The 15,979-nt window shown below is 38.5% G+C and overlaps 1 protein-coding gene across 1 annotated transcript in view; it reads right to left on the reverse strand.

Moving 5' to 3' along the window:
* The window catches only part of EPB41L4A (erythrocyte membrane protein band 4.1 like 4A), a 79,196-nt gene that overhangs the window by 52,772 nt on the left and 10,445 nt on the right, over window positions 1-15,979 (reverse strand). Inside the window, 4 exon segments of the mRNA XM_009869629.1 lie at window positions 5,311-5,447; window positions 8,212-8,309; window positions 11,954-12,032; window positions 12,905-12,956. Coding sequence (XP_009867931.1) covers window positions 5,311-5,447; window positions 8,212-8,309; window positions 11,954-12,032; window positions 12,905-12,956 — 366 coding nt within the window.

Below are 15,979 nucleotides of genomic sequence, written 5' to 3' on the forward strand. Positions count from 1 at the left end.
GATTGACTGGGTTACTATCTCCCCATAGCAGTGCTGAAGCTACAAAAGATTTCTGATAGAAGTGTTCATGACTTTAGAAAAAATATTCCTTTCCTCACAAAATCTTGCCTACAGAAAGTCACACCAACTGGTAATAACCAAGTCTGCTACTGTGAAAACAAAGCTTGGAGTTCGTCTGCTGACATTACTACCTTCAAAGATCTAGCTTGCCTAGATCTCACCAGTTAGGAAACAATAAGGAAAAACTAGTGGGGGAAAAAAACTCGTCTATTTGGAACATGTTTGACACTGCTGATGAAGGATTTATTTTCAAAAATAATAAAAGGACTAAATAAATTCAGAGCCTTCCACAGATTTATCCTCAGAATCTAACTTGTTCTTCCCTTAATAATTGTCATTCGTACAAGAGCAAGGCACGCTCTTGTAAGCCTGAAATAACTGTAGCCGCATTTTCATCTTTAATCCTTTTTAATACTTCTTTGAAAGCTACTGGACTGTTATTGTGAAAGCACAGCACATCTTGTGAAAATATCAACTCAAAGATGCATCTCCTGCTTCACCCTGTGATCGTTCTCTTGAGGAAATACTTCACTGTATTTGCTGCCTTTCAAATTCAAGGCATGAAGCAGAGCTCTACATTTTGACTCAAGAAATAGAAAAGTCCTGCAATATGCACATTCTTACTTCTTCTCTCCCGATTCTCTCCAGCCTAGCAGGTTTTTCTAACTTTGTGTTAAGCCTGATGAAGTGAAAAACATATCCAATGTGAAAGACATGAAACAGCAGTGCTAGCATGAATGCAGCAATCTAGGTATTTAAAAGACCTTTGAATCCGGGAAATGGTCTGCTTCAGTCCATCTTATCCATGTGGCAGCACTGCTACTGTTTCAGGTGTTAGTCCTTTCTTCCAAGGACTCCTGGAAAAGTAGCAGACCTGAAGCTTGTGAGAGAAATCCCTCTCTTCACAATCTGGATTTCCCAATAGATCTGTGGTTGATCTCTACATTCAGAAATGCTGAACACCGGATGTTCATCATATGAGCTCTGTCACATCTGACATGTCTTTTATCCAATTCTGCTATAAATATTTACTTCTCAGCTTGTTAGTTTTTGGGTTTTTTTAATTTGTTGGTAGTTCTCAGAAATGGAAGGAAAATGTTCACTGGAGGAGTATTATCTTGCTGAGCTTCCAGGCAGACTAAATATCAGTCCTGAGTAAAGTGGATTACCCCATTACTGAATTAGTGCTAGATTCCAACATCAATTTAAATATCACTGTTAGTGTTCCTGTAATGACTGTACTTGGGAAACTGACAATGCGCTTATCCCACTAGTTCTATCTGTCTTTGAAAGAACCAAAAAGCTCAAACGCAAGTGTAAGGCTCAAAAGGCTCAAAAGTAAGTGTGGGCACATGTATAAATATTTTCACAACAATATATAATTTAAAAGAAAGTGTATTTGCAAAAATGTTACAGGAAGTAGAGATGTGACCTGGACCTTCTGAAGAAAGAAGCTGGAAGAAGTCCTCCAAAATGCAGATGGATATGAGAGGATGTGAAGGGCAGAGGGGAATGTTAGGGACTGAAATAATTACCACCATTACAAAGGGTGTTTCATTTTTAACATGCAGGTAAACACAAACTCTCCTCAGCATCATCCAACCTGACAGTACACCCCAAAACCAAAACAGTCTTTGCAATTGATAATGACAGAGCAGGCGATGTAACAGCCACAGAGGTGACAGGCGCCACTCATCTAGATAGATGCAAAGAGCACCTGGGTGCCACTGATGGTGCTACTGAAAGCTACTCACAAAGCTACTGGGCGCATTTTAGCTTTCCTACACTGACAGCATGTAATATCGATTCAGAGTACATGAATATCTGACTTGCCAAGTATTAGATCTGCTGCAATCTGGAACAGGTAATGTCAGAGCGCCAACACAAGCTCTTCTATTTGCACTGAGGGGTTATACCCCTCCTCCAACACCATGTGTCTGCTTCCTCACATGCAAGCCATGAAGCCACCTCTTCCTCCTCCAGATGTACGTGACAATAAAAGGTCACCTCACCTTGCTATCTGACCTTGGCATTGTCATGCTGGTTTATAGATGGGCATGACAATTGCAGTAGACAAGCTGCAGACTCTTGATGCAATCTGGACCCACCACCACCTCTGACTTCCCTCACCGTACCCGATTTAGAAACTTGCTCAAAAAAGTGCATCTTGAATGAACCCCTGAATAGCTATTGTGCCACGTAAAAGACTGAGAGATTACCTGCAACCAAAAACATTTTACCTGGGCATAACTAGCAGAAACAATGTACATGCAGTGCCTCAGCTGCCTTGCAACAAAAAACCCATGCTTCCATGCTGGGCTCCAGAAAGGATAGAAATTCCTCCAGACCATATCGCAAACCTATCCCTAAACTGAGTCTGGTAGGTGAGATAGTTTGGGATATGCTCTCAGTCATTCTACCTTCAAACTGCTAGGACAGTTTTAACTTCTCTTTGCAAACACTATTTCCTCAGCTTCTGAATTTAATCTTCAAGGTTACACAAATCATCTTCAAGGTTATAAACTCTCTGAGGCAAATGAGTTTTAACCTGATTTAGTACAGTAATGACTACAGAAACTAGAGAGAGAAATGAAGGTTGTTTAGTATTGGTGGCCTGGCACATAGCAATTTATCTCAGGCTTCATTTCTCCAACACAACCTCTGTGATGCTGAATCAAGCATCAGTCTCTGTGACTCAGGTTTCAGTCTCTGGAACAGAAAAAAAAACCCCATAGTGTTTTTTTACTTTACAAAAGGACCTGTAGTAAGACTCTCTGTAGTGCATCAATTACTATAAGGCAGTCAAGCAACCACACAGAAATAATTATTGAACAGACTCTTCCCTGAAAGAGGGAGCTCAGGTCAATGTGGCAATCGGCACAGACTCCACTTACGGGAGAACTTTTCAAAGAGAACAGCTGTGTCTCTGAGTTAATACCTATTCTCATTAAACAAGGCACGAATAGCATTAACATGCAAAACTACAAGCAAGAAATTACTTAATCTTTATCCAGACTGCAGCTTCATTGTAGCCAGGGAAACAAGAAATCTAGACCTACATATAAGATGGCTAGCTCTGATTATCTCTACATTACTTTGACAAAGCGTATGATGAACATACTCATTAAAAGTTTCTTACTGCTCTCATCTTAATAAACAGTTATATCCCAATTGCACCTAACTTGGATTTGTTTGAACAAGCTTCTTTACACTTACCAGGAACTGGAAGATAAGCAAGGAAATGTTTGTCTTGGCTTTAGGTATGGTTGAACTTCGGGCACACATTTTATTTTCAAAATCAATTTAATGTCTCTTATTTTTGTAAGTCCTGTGGTCTAATATTTGGAACAGCACACTGGGAAGCAAAACCTGACTTGCAGTGCTTTTGAACAGTGACTGGTGGCTCAGCCTCTTTACTCATACACTAAGAGTACTTCAGTCTAAAAATAATCTCAATGAAAGTATTTCATACACAGAAGGCCATTTCTAAAAAAGAGTGTGATGAAAAGCAGTATTTTTTGTACACCTACAGACAGCAGAGTTAAATCTCCTCTTTAAGAAGGCTATTTACAGAGTTGCCAAAAATGCTTCTTGTATTTAATCTGTATTAGAAGGATCACCTTCTTGCTCTGCCTTCTTTACTGGAAATTATGTTGTTTGCTCTAACTTCCCTATGAAGTTGCCATTTTTCCTCTGTTTGTTGCTGCTTGTTGTTCCACTCTTAAGCACTGACAGAACCGATGGGGTCAGAGGTTATTTGTTCTTATCTCACTTCACTTATCTGATGGGCACTAGAGTCCATCTCCTGATTGTCCTTACTGAAGTTTTGCTTTCCATTCCACTGACAAGTACTGAAGGGAAGGCACTGTATGCACAAATTGCAGCCTGACAGAAAAATCAACTGATTCCCAGAGCAGCACCTTGCGATCCACCATCAGGCTGAGATTATCCAGAATGTTAATGATAGCACAACTTGCATGTTTTTTGTCCAAGGTAATTATTATTCCTCTAACTGGAAAATGGAGAATTGAATTTTTGCAGTCACTTTTATAAAAATGAGTATGCCTTTTCCAACTTTTATGAAGGTTAGATTGGGACTGCACTAATCTCCCAGGTCTGTTGACACGCATGTTTCAGATCTCCACAGTTCTTTGTCCCATCTGCAGTGCACTTAACACTCTCCTCCTGCAGTCTCCTCATTAGTTGCCTCTGCCCAGTACCATAACTCTAGCCTATGCCTGCCTTTTCAGGTCCTTCTCACATATAAGAAATGTTATGAGGTACAGCTGCAATGGCTGTGAACTTGTGTAGTGCCTAGTTCAGTTCAGACCATATTTATCTTGAGGCCCACCATACACCTCGTGTTCTCAAAAGGTATTGTGCTTTAAGGTCGCATGCAAAGTTTTGGAATTTGTTTGTGTTTTGTCCAGAAACCAGCACTTTGAATACCCTGTGTTATTCAGTGCTGCATGACAACCTTATTTCTAGGTCCTGCTTTTTTCCTTACAAATCATATGTTCTTCCCTACAGTGGAATCCTTTATACTCACCACTGCCAATATGTTTTATGTTTTATGTTGGTTAATCAAATGAAAGGACTTCATGCTCATAAACCCAAACTGTCTCTTTAATTCATGCAGATGTTGCAACTGAGATTATCACTTAAACCACAGGCATACAAAGTGCTTTCCCAGTACCTCCTGCAATGTAAGCTGCTCCCACAAAGATTCATGCAGGTTGCTACAAGCATGCCTTCATTACCCCAGCTAAGGACCTGGCAAGAAAATAGAGGCTTCATTGTACCAAGAGGTGTACATTATTAGATTAAAAGTGGTTTTGTCCTAACAGTTCATTTGAATACACAGGGTAGTATGAAGGAAAGAAATGTTATTATCTCCATTTTAGAGATGGGCACAGCACGCAATTTGTCAAAAAATATGCAGGAAATGTGTCCCGAATCAGGGAGTTGAACTCACAGATTCTTATTTCATTCTTTTTAGCTATGAAATTAGGAGGAAACAGAAGTGCTATTAAAAATGGTTCTGAAACACACATACCTAGGTCTGACAGACAGCATATTTCCAGTTACTGTCCTATTCAGCTCCAAAAACAACAACTCAAATTATGTGAAAACTTCTCTGTTTCTAAGAGAAGTAACTGGATGCCCTACGTTCTTTCCACTCTGCCGCACAAGATTCTCCCTTCCCCACTAAGAATCTCAGAATCTGATGTTACCTTCCAAGTTCCCAACAGTACTAAATTCTTACATCAGAGTTTTGTGTATCCGCTCTATGGCATCCTCCAGCTCTTCCTTCTGGTCCGGAACAAAGCGGTACTCTGAGACGTAACCTGCCGTGTGCTTATATGGGTCATAGTCCCCCAGTTCAGCTAGGACACAAGAAGAAAACAAAGGTCACCTTTTTTCAACTCTTTGTGTTAATCAAAAAATATATAATCCACCCATTGGTGCCAAGCCAATGCTTACCAAATGACTGTCAATTTACCACGCAATCAGTTAAACAACCCAAAGACAGTACAGAATTGTTCATACTAATACACACAAAACCAAGAAAAAATGTCTTTGGTCATTTTAAAAGAGAAATGGAAGGTCTGAGGAGCTAGAGGTTTTGCAACGAAATATCCTACAGGACTAGATATAATTTTGTCCAAGCCAACAAAGTTGAAACTTGATGACATATATTAACTCGCAGCATATGTAGAAGAAGTGTAAAAAAAAAAAGTCTAGGTTTTGAAGTATCTATGCCCTCACTATAAGTTGTAATATTATAGACAGAATTGAACAATATTATTGCTGGGACTCCTAATGTAAATGTCAGGGTAGGAATGCAAATGGAGACCAAATATCCTGAAACACCTAGAGATACATCATTTTAAGGGCAAGCATCATTTCTTGTGAGGAAATATAAGACTTCATTTTTAAATAGAAGTTTGACATATTTCCTGAACACTAAATTCACTTCTAAAATCAAAATAATTTTTAAAATAATTTTCTTAAAGACAAGAATGCGATGAATAGCCAATATAATTTTCTTTGATAAAACTTTGAATTTGCATACATTACTCACATCAGTTTACACACTGCAATTCAATTGAGAAAAAATTATGCACCTTGGTCAGAACTCACTTCTACTGATCTTAACCATAATGGCACCTGTCTGAGAAACTGCAAAAGCTAGTATTTCAACTTTTTAATAACCCTGAGTCGAATTTGCATAGACTAAGCTTCTCTTGAGAAAAGCTTCACAGATTTCTATCCAGCACCCACTGAGCCAAAAACATAGCCAAAAGGAGGCACCAAAAATCAAGAAGAAACTCATCTAATAACTCACGTTTCTTTCCAGAATTTAATGGTATTTCTAGAACAAGACAGCAACCTGCTCAGTAGAGACACTGAGAAGTGTCCCAGCAAATCTCTGTAAAAATAAAGTGATTTTTGTTCACAGCAGGACTAAGAACAGGGATCACTGCAACTGCAACTACTTCCACATTCCCAATGTGAAAATGGATGTATTATGCAAACTGTGCCATGGGTACGGATTTCTCCACCATCACTACTACAATCGTCTGCAGTCTCTGACCACAAAAGGAGGAAAATGATTCATGTACTAAGGACAGAATCTGCCTTCTTTTCAGTTTAGAGAAGAAAAAAGGATGGTCCTGCCACATGACCCTGTAGATCTTGGTGCTGTTGTTTTGGGTTCATATTTTCAGCATCTGACACAGACAGTTCTCAGTTTATATATTTTAAACAACTGCAGGTCCTAAATTAAAGGACTAAGCTTTTTATAAAGTTAATGAGAATGCATGCTTGCTGGCGCCAGGGCTAACTTTAACCCACTGTATGTAACCTTTGCCTTGCATTAGCTCTCCTCTCTCATGTGAGCTTCCCCATTGTTTTCCAATAGAGTATCTGAGATTAGAATCACAGAAGCAGAACTTTATACCAAAACAACAGGTCTCCATACTCTAACCACTTTACAAAATGACAAAAGGACAAGAATTTATTCTTTTTACTAATTTCTCATAATACGATTAAGATGTTACCACCCGTATGTATTTTTCCTGCTTCATACTTGCAGTGTTTTTTCAAAGAAGGCACGTATGCCAGTGAAGTGAAATGTGCACTGCAAACAGTTCTCAGAGTATGCCACGTCACATTTCTTAAGATAGCAAAATGAAGTTAAAAATAATTGTACAAAAATAAAAACTGCCTGAAATTTTAGCTTTTCAGAAACATACACAACACACCGTGAAATTCTGTATAATGTCTAATCCCATTGCATATGCAAGTTATTCTGCCTTGCTGCTCTAAAATTGAAATGAAAGGAGGACTACTTTTTACGTCACATTACGTGTTGTTGAGTCACATTTTGAATACCAATAATACAAATAATCATTACTTAATACATGTCACTCATGAGAAATCTGAATTTAACCGTGGACAAATTACAGATACAGGTCCCTGCATGGCTCATCATACGATATCTGGTTACCAGTTGCGTGAGAATATAGAACTTGAGCTTTAATATGAAAGGAATAACTAACCAGTAGACAGACAGCTCCTTTCTAATTGATTGCTAGTTCTATCAAGTACACAGCATGTAACACCCCTTCTGAGAAGCTAACTTTTGATGTATGAATGCAGATAAATGACAGATAGAATTAAAACTCTTCAGGTCAAAACACATCCTCCTTTCAAGTACAGGTGCATTCATATTGACATAATGTAATTTTTGAAAGATTTTTTGACAGACTGCTGGCTAGAGGCTGCCAACAGCCCACTCAAATCTGTAGAGTTCGTGATGAAGGTTTTGTCATACCCTATATGTAATGTAGAGTAAGTCATAAAATCCTAAGTACATAGTGAACTGTTCTTCAGCAAGGCAGAGTGTTTGGCTGACTGTTCAGACTGACTCTTCAGTTTCTTCTTTACCTTAACCTCTACATTGCTTCTACATTATCTGTTCAGAATGGTCATCTATTCACAGTTCTTTAGCTGAAATCAGTCATTAGTTTTGCTATGTTTCAAAATGAATGCATAAAGTGTTAGTGAAGTTTTCAGTCACCAGTTAAAATTAATTATAGTGCACGATTAAAAGAAATAAGCTCTTGGTTGACCAGAAGAACTTACACTGAATTATATATGCTCCCATCTGTGCTGCAGTGTTGCCTGGACAAGGCAAACGACCCTGTAGAACATCTTGCTTGACCTGCAAGAAAAACTGATACCTAAAACACATAGAGAAAACAAAGTTATTATTTCCAGACTGAGTCTGATGCACCAAGTAATGTGTCATCATATTGCAGTTTACTGAAGACATACCATGCACCATAACTATGTGACAGTAAAAATCTGTATTCTGCTCTGAATTACTTCTCCCTTACTGACCTTGAAGCAACAAATACGATTAACCTAGTGAAAGAATCTAGGTAAGGGAGAACTCTGTAGTTTTCCTGTTTGCAGATATTTTGCAGATACAAGTAATCTTCCTCCTATAAACATGACTTCTCTCTTCTAACTTTCATAGAGCAGTGACAAAATGGGGAAGAGGGCTAGGAATCAGAAAAATTGAAAAAGAAAACTATCAAAGGGCTGAAGTTTCACCCGATCAGTGGATCAACTTAAGGGAGAACTCGGCACTGGATATTTCTTTACTCAAAGGCTTCCTCTCCACACGCCAGAGTATCACCTCCAGAGCAACAAGCAGATTTGATGGAGTCCATAACCTCATGAAAGATAGATGGGCACCTCATCAGCAGCTAACTGTATCTGTCATAGCATAGGTTAGTCTCCTTCTTGGATCAGAGACACCTGGGGTAAAATGTAATTTTCAAAGTCATAACCTATGTCTGCTCTTGATGAAGCAGATATTGAGACCACTTACAGTGAAATATGCACAAAACAGATGGAAAAGTAAACCAAGAAGGCAAGCCATCACACAATGGATTTAGCTTGGTTTTGCAACTCCTCATACTTATCAGAATCTTCTAAACACTGTATTGTGTCTGGTTTTATTAGAAAAGGCTTACAGTGTTTCCACATCATCCTAAGCAAATTTCTTGCACCAAATTCCCACAAAAGGTAACAGTATTGAGAAGACAACTTTGTAAAGAAATAAATGGTCACCCATACAAGCATATAGCTTTTTCATTACTCATTAATTCATCTCTATCTATGTGGAGCCATTCAGCTACACTGCAAATAGTTTATGCTGTGTTAGTACAAGGTGCTTATGAAAGCATCTTGGAATGATCTGTAAGTTCAAAGTACATCCATGTCAATTTCCAGGAAGTTTGCAAACTGCAGATTACATGACAGCTGATCCACAAATTATTTAAGAGTCAATCAAATTTACTAGATTTTATCAGCCCAGATGTGCCTCTGAATAAACATGCAAGTGTCTTTTTGGTTACTGAGCCCCTAGAAATTTTGCTGTGACAGATTCGATGGTAGAAACGTCCAACCTTAATAACTGGCTAATATTCTCTGCCTTAAAGAACCAGGGCACTGCGTAAGAATTTCCTTGAAATGTCATTAGGCAACACAACACACGCACACTGAGTGTTTCTCCACTATAAGCAACACCTCAGTATTGCTTTTAGCTTATGCTTGCCAGTCCTACCTAGACAAATCTTCTCTGTATGAAGAAGGGTAATGACACGGATGATTCCTCATCTACTGTAGAGTACACAGCATCTCTTTTTTAACATGAAATTAATTTCTGATATGCACCTGTCTTTCTGTTAGCACTTCTCCATCTCTACAGTGCAGACCTTCATATCAGATGACTCTACCAATGGCTTTTCCATGTAGTAGGCAGCCATATTTCTGCAATCTCATAGTGTAGTCTCAGAATAGGAAATTGCAAAAAACACTGCCTCCCCACAAAAAAACACACAAACAGCCAGAGCCAACAGTTAAGCACTTAAGTGACTCCCATAAACTGAAAAATCTCAATTCCCACTGAGGCACTAAGCTCCTCACAAAACTAGGCCTTTTGTCCAAACTTGTAGCTAAAGCACTCTCATCTTGTCCGCTGTCAAGTTTGTCAGGCATACATAGTAGTGCCTAAGCGCTAGTTTGCTCTAGCAAACACATCCAGCAAATGTTAATATGAGTCACTGCAGTGTTAGCTTCTGCCTACAAGCCAGGCAGATTTTGCTGTGAAGCAATTACAAATTTGACAGGTTTTCATTATTTGCAAATAGTAATCATGTAACACTACAGATCATCGACATCTAATAACAACAGACTCCGCTCTCATATGCATTAAAATAACGAGCACATGCTCCAAAAAACACATCGGTGAGCACAAAATGATTAATACATCATTGGAATTACACACTTGGGTGGAAAATTATTATTATAAAGAAAAATGTAACCTTTAATCCCTCCTAAGCATAAGGAGGTCTGATTATCATATTCTTTTCTGACACTTACACCTTCCTTTCAAGGCTTAACAGGCTACAGGAATAAATTCCCAGAAGGGTTAAGGGCATTTGAGAATTTGACATGTTTTGTTGGAGGCTGTCAATACAAGCTAATCACTTTCTTACGCTGTCCCACTGTACCTTCTAAGGTGCAAATTGTGCAAGACCAAACACTGTGCAGGCACAAAGGCTTACTAATTATACAAAAACGCTTCTCAACTGGACTTGCACATCTAATGAACAGTGCAAATCACTGGCGGACCTTATCACAAGGCAAAGAGAAACAATTTTTTTGAAAATTTAGCCCCTGTCATTTCCCAAATGGAAATCCACCCTGCCTCCTAGGTAGCAATCATGACAGGTTCAGTGGCCAAAGCTCCCTTTCCAGGGCCATTTGTCCTCCCTTGCAAGCAGGGCTGAAAGTGCTTCAGGGTAAGTACAGGAAAATTGCATAAAACATTCACACTACAAGGGCATCACACTGCAGCCAGCTTATGATTTTACCTGTGAAGTCATAGTGTTTATTATTTTTACGAGGCCAGTCTCAATCTTGTTATACTGGAGACTTCCAAAATGCCAGTATGGAAACAAAAGAATTTTCTCACTCTGGTACAAGAAAAATATTCTGCCTGCAATGCAACAACTGCCACCTTTGATTACGGAAAATTAAAAACCCTGTGTGCATTCTAATGAATTCTCATGTGTCATATTCCAAGGACATCAAAAGAAATATTTTGGCATTTATTAATGCAAGCCAGCACACTAATTTTGTCTGCCTACCTACTCAAATTCTCAAATTTCCTTTTGAACCTAAAACTAATTGTCTGAGACCTTTCATAAATAAAGCAAACAGAAAATCCTGTGCGTGAGAGTTCAGGCAAGTAAACGTGTGTGTGTCTGTGTGCATGCATGTGTTGGTGTGTGCATCCTCATACTTTCTAGAGGCCAAGTTTAGCTAAAAGAATCAAAAGCATGCAACTCTTCAATTTCCTTTGCGTATTTTTAGAAAGACCAAAAGAAATCCTCTTGAAAAACAGTTTTGGAATTTAAGCTATGGCCAGTAAAGAAGAAAATTCCTTGTATTTATATTTTATATCCAAGTAAACTCTACACTTGACTACAGCACAATATAAATGCAGATATGACAACGAATTCTTTAAAAAAAACCACCAAAATACAAAATCAAACAAAAATGCATATCAAGTTCCAGTGGTTTTTGATGCATCAGAGAGCATGTTCTCATCTTGGGTTTCCAAATAGTTGTCCGTAACAACCACTTTGAAGCCAGTCACAATTATCTTCCTACACACACATGTTCAACCTTCAGATGTTCAAAAAAATCAGAAAAAAACCACAAACCAAAATACCCCAACAACATGCACCTGGTTGGAATAGATTACTACCCTGAAATCAACAGATTACATTCTTATTGCATACTGTACCTTGTTATTTCCTCTTTAAGCTTACATGGATCCTCTGCATAGAATTTAATGCCAAAATACAGAGTGTATGGTGGTCCAGCTGAGGGAAAAAGATATTTAGTGCAAAAGTTAGTTGTTACTAATTGTTAGTTGTTATGAATTGTAACTGGCTGACTAGGAAACAGCTTCTAGTAAGACTATCTTAATATTTTATGAACCTTGAAATTTTCAGAAAAAAAATTTACATCCACATAGCAAATCGGTACATATACACTCATCACATATGAGGAAAAAATTAAGGATTTTTATTACTATTTCTTTGGTTGTTGATTATTCAATCACAGTTTGACTGTCCTCTTGGAGTTTTTGCTCCAAGATTTAACTTTAGATTTTACTGCTTACTTTTTCTTCAAGATATTTCTATCTTTTACCACTTGATTTTGACCTTTAGATACTTTTTGCACTGAAACTTTTTGAAAACTGTAATTGTGTGTGAAATGTAATTCCCTGTAATAACTAATAATACTGAATACTAATCTCTTCCACACTTCCAAATATCTTATGGAGTAACTTTAACTACGTACCATTTTAATTATAATAAAAGTAACAGACCTTCCATCCGTGATATTTGAAGACTGACAGCCACAGCAGACACTCTGTTATAGTAAGAGTCACTACTTTTACTTTAAGAAGCGAAAAGGAATCTAAGTTGGCACCATTTATTATTCTAAAATAAAATTCAAGCATAGAGATATCCTCAGATGATAATCACACAAATTATTGGAAAATGATAGCATGTTCAATCTATGTGTGAAATTTTGATACAGCTACAAACTGCAGTAATAAACTTGTTCAAGAACTATCAATTTGTTGTGACTAGAATATATATCGGCTGTACTGGCTCTATACATGAACGCTGCCTCTGCTACTTCATCTCCAGACATGCTCTTTAAGTTCAAATTAAATACTTACTGTTTATCAATTCTTTATGTTCAGCAAGGGTCTTTGCAGGATCCAGCCAGTACTGTGAGACAGATAATTATGGAAAGTAGTCACTTAACATGGAAAATCGATGCAGAACAATTGCAATTGTGTATTTATTCATATATCAATATTTAGCAGCAGACTGACAATGTTCAGTCTGCTAATGCCAAGCTCGTGCCAGCTTCTGATCAGAGAAAGACTGTCTGTACAAGTCTAATGCTGCCTATCTTCTCTGCGGGTAGGGATCTAATTAAAAGGCAATCTGTTTGATAAGAGCCATCTCACCTCAGGCTCAGGACAAGTTGGATCTACAGAAGTATTCCACTAAGGACCTACTGGTGTCTTACCTGGTCTGCTATAGCTAGTACATGTGCAACCTTGCTAGTCTCTTCCTGGGAGATTAACCTTAGCAGGATAACTCTAAGTAACTGCAACAGCAAAGCACATAGGACAGGACCTACAAGGAAAGAATGAAGGGGCTTCACTTGTTGTTCGTATGGGGGAACAAGCATAACAGCACTCTTCCAACACCTCAGAACTTGCTGTAAGAACATTCAACTTTCCATTTAACCAACATAAAGAAATTGGCTTAACTAGAAGCGAAGAAAAGCTACTTTTGATTTTCAGAATCGGTTTCTAGTAGCAGAGAGAGAGGATGACTTGAAGTTGGCACCAAGGCAGAGAGGGCACAAACTCTTCCACCAGATGGTTTACAGGACTAGTTGGACAAATGTGTCAGAGATTTGAGGTACGCTTCGTACACCACAGCGGGATGTTACATGGCTTCCCATAACATTTAACCAACAGACAATCTACAGTACAATATCTCACTGATTTGTCTGTCCTGACTTTAACAAACTTCTAACAAAATCTGTCTCAGTGTTACTGCTGACCACAGACCAGCTTTGTGCTTTGCCTGATGGCTACATGGGTCACCAGCATCCTGCTCTTGTAATCCCTCCAGCTACTTATTTCTTCCTTAGCTTAACATTTCTATGATTCAGTTTTGGAAGAAAAGGTAGAGGCAGTTGCCAAAGCCATTCTTGTCTTCCTTTTCTTCAGTCCTCTTCACTCATACACAAACTTTTTGGAACAGCTGAGATTGGCACCCCTTCTTAAAGCACTGGAAGCAAAAAGGCTGCAAAGCACAGCTGCTAGAAAGAGCAAATTAAGGTAGACTGAATCTATTCCTTTTTTTAACTCCCACACCTTTTTAAAAGAGGAACTCCATAGACCACTGAACAAAGAAACTCCTTATGTGCACACCTGAACTAACCCTACAGAGAGTAAGAATAAAATGATTAATGGAAATATCTCCCCTTTGATCGAGAGAATTTCACAATTAGAAGGAGTAGCATAAAGAAGGGAAGGAAAAACATTACAAAGCATTTGAGTGGAAAGCAGTTGTAAACAACTATCATCATTTTGATAAAACATGAAAACAAGCTACTTTCATTATCTGCAACACCTACAGCCGTATGCCTCGTTCTTGACCACTGCTATTTCAAATCCTGTAATGTTCGTTACAAAAATTCCCTAAATTTTGAAGAAAAAAAAAAATTTCGTACATGCTTGTATCAGACACACCCAATAGCTATTCAAATCGAAACCCTGTTAATCTCGACAAAAGGTGGGAAGGAAAGAAAAAACCTGTCATATTATTCTTCCTATTAGAGCTCCAAATTAGCAATAATCTGAGCTAGCGCTACAGTCTGACAAAAAGATTTCACAGTCAACAGGCAGTAAAAAGTCAAAATTACTCTGCAGTGCACAACCTGGCTCTGCAGTATGGTCTGAATGTGGTCTGACTTCTCAAAACTGGAATCACGCTACGAACAACACGCTGTCAAGTTAACTTGATAGGTCTGTGTTACACTGCAAGAGATCAAAACTATCACGCTTCAAAATCAGAACAAAATCTAGCATTGAATTAAGCTTCACTAAGTTCTCCTGAACTGAAGTCAGTTTCAAGATATTTTGCCTTATATTGTCTTTGCAGTTTTGCTCCTAGGTCCCACAGGCAGACTGATTATTTGGAAAAAAAAAAACCAAAACAGATATTGATATATCACCATGCACATCTGCAAGTTGATCACAGGACAGGTACAGATTTCTGGTTTCTCTGCAACCTGAACTCCATCGCCTGGCTGACATAAGACAAACCAGGATTTGCCAAGTAATTAAAGACTGTATGGACACATGCAGACAACAACATGACAACAGAGTTGCACTGGAACTCTTTAATTCTCACTACTGGCAAGTCAAATGACTCTTTATGGTCTTCTGAAGAAAATTTCAAAGCTTGAAGGAGGGGGGCAAAGTTCAGAGGGAAAACTGCAAGTTCGGATTCAGAGGGAATCAAAAGAGAGGAGAGCACAAATCTGGTTATTCATGTCACTAACCGTTTTCTTTCCTTCCCCTAAACTGAGCTGGCATGAGGAAACCCACTCTCAGCCCTCATCTCTGTAAGCTAGATTGCTGCTATTTGTGCTAGTGAAAAGAAACACATCAGCTGGCACAAAGAAATACACTATTCTAGGGTACCATGGACCTCGAGACCTATGTGATGCACCGGCTCAGACCAGTTCATTGCTGTGGCAGAGAGCGATGGGGAAGAGGCAAGAATTCCATCTGCCTTCTCATCTGCACTGTGGCAACAACACAAACCTATGCTTAAAATCACAGCATAGTTATTTATTATTTCAAAGGCTGCCAAAACTTTCCTGAAGAATGCAAGGGGTGGGGGGAGGAGAGGGAGATTTCTAGCATTTTATTTGTGAGCCAAAGATGAATGGAATTTCATGGATAATGAAAAGGCATTTTTCAAGTCAGATAACAAAGATGAGAACATTTACAAAACCAGGAACCCCAGCAACAGAGCCCCCTAAGTACATATACGTGTGCATATATAATAATGTGTATCAGGTACCTGTTAAAAGTCTGCATTTACATACAAATAGTGTTGAATATAGTTACACTTTTGAGCTCACATGTTAAAGTGTCAGGAGAAATGGAACAAAAAAAGCAGAGTGTCTTATTAACCCAATACACTTACACAGCAGG

Source organism: Apaloderma vittatum, unplaced genomic scaffold (genome assembly GCF_000703405.1).
Source record: "Apaloderma vittatum isolate BGI_N311 unplaced genomic scaffold, ASM70340v1 scaffold15255, whole genome shotgun sequence".
In the NCBI taxonomy this organism is placed as follows: domain Eukaryota; kingdom Metazoa; phylum Chordata; class Aves; order Trogoniformes; family Trogonidae; genus Apaloderma; species Apaloderma vittatum.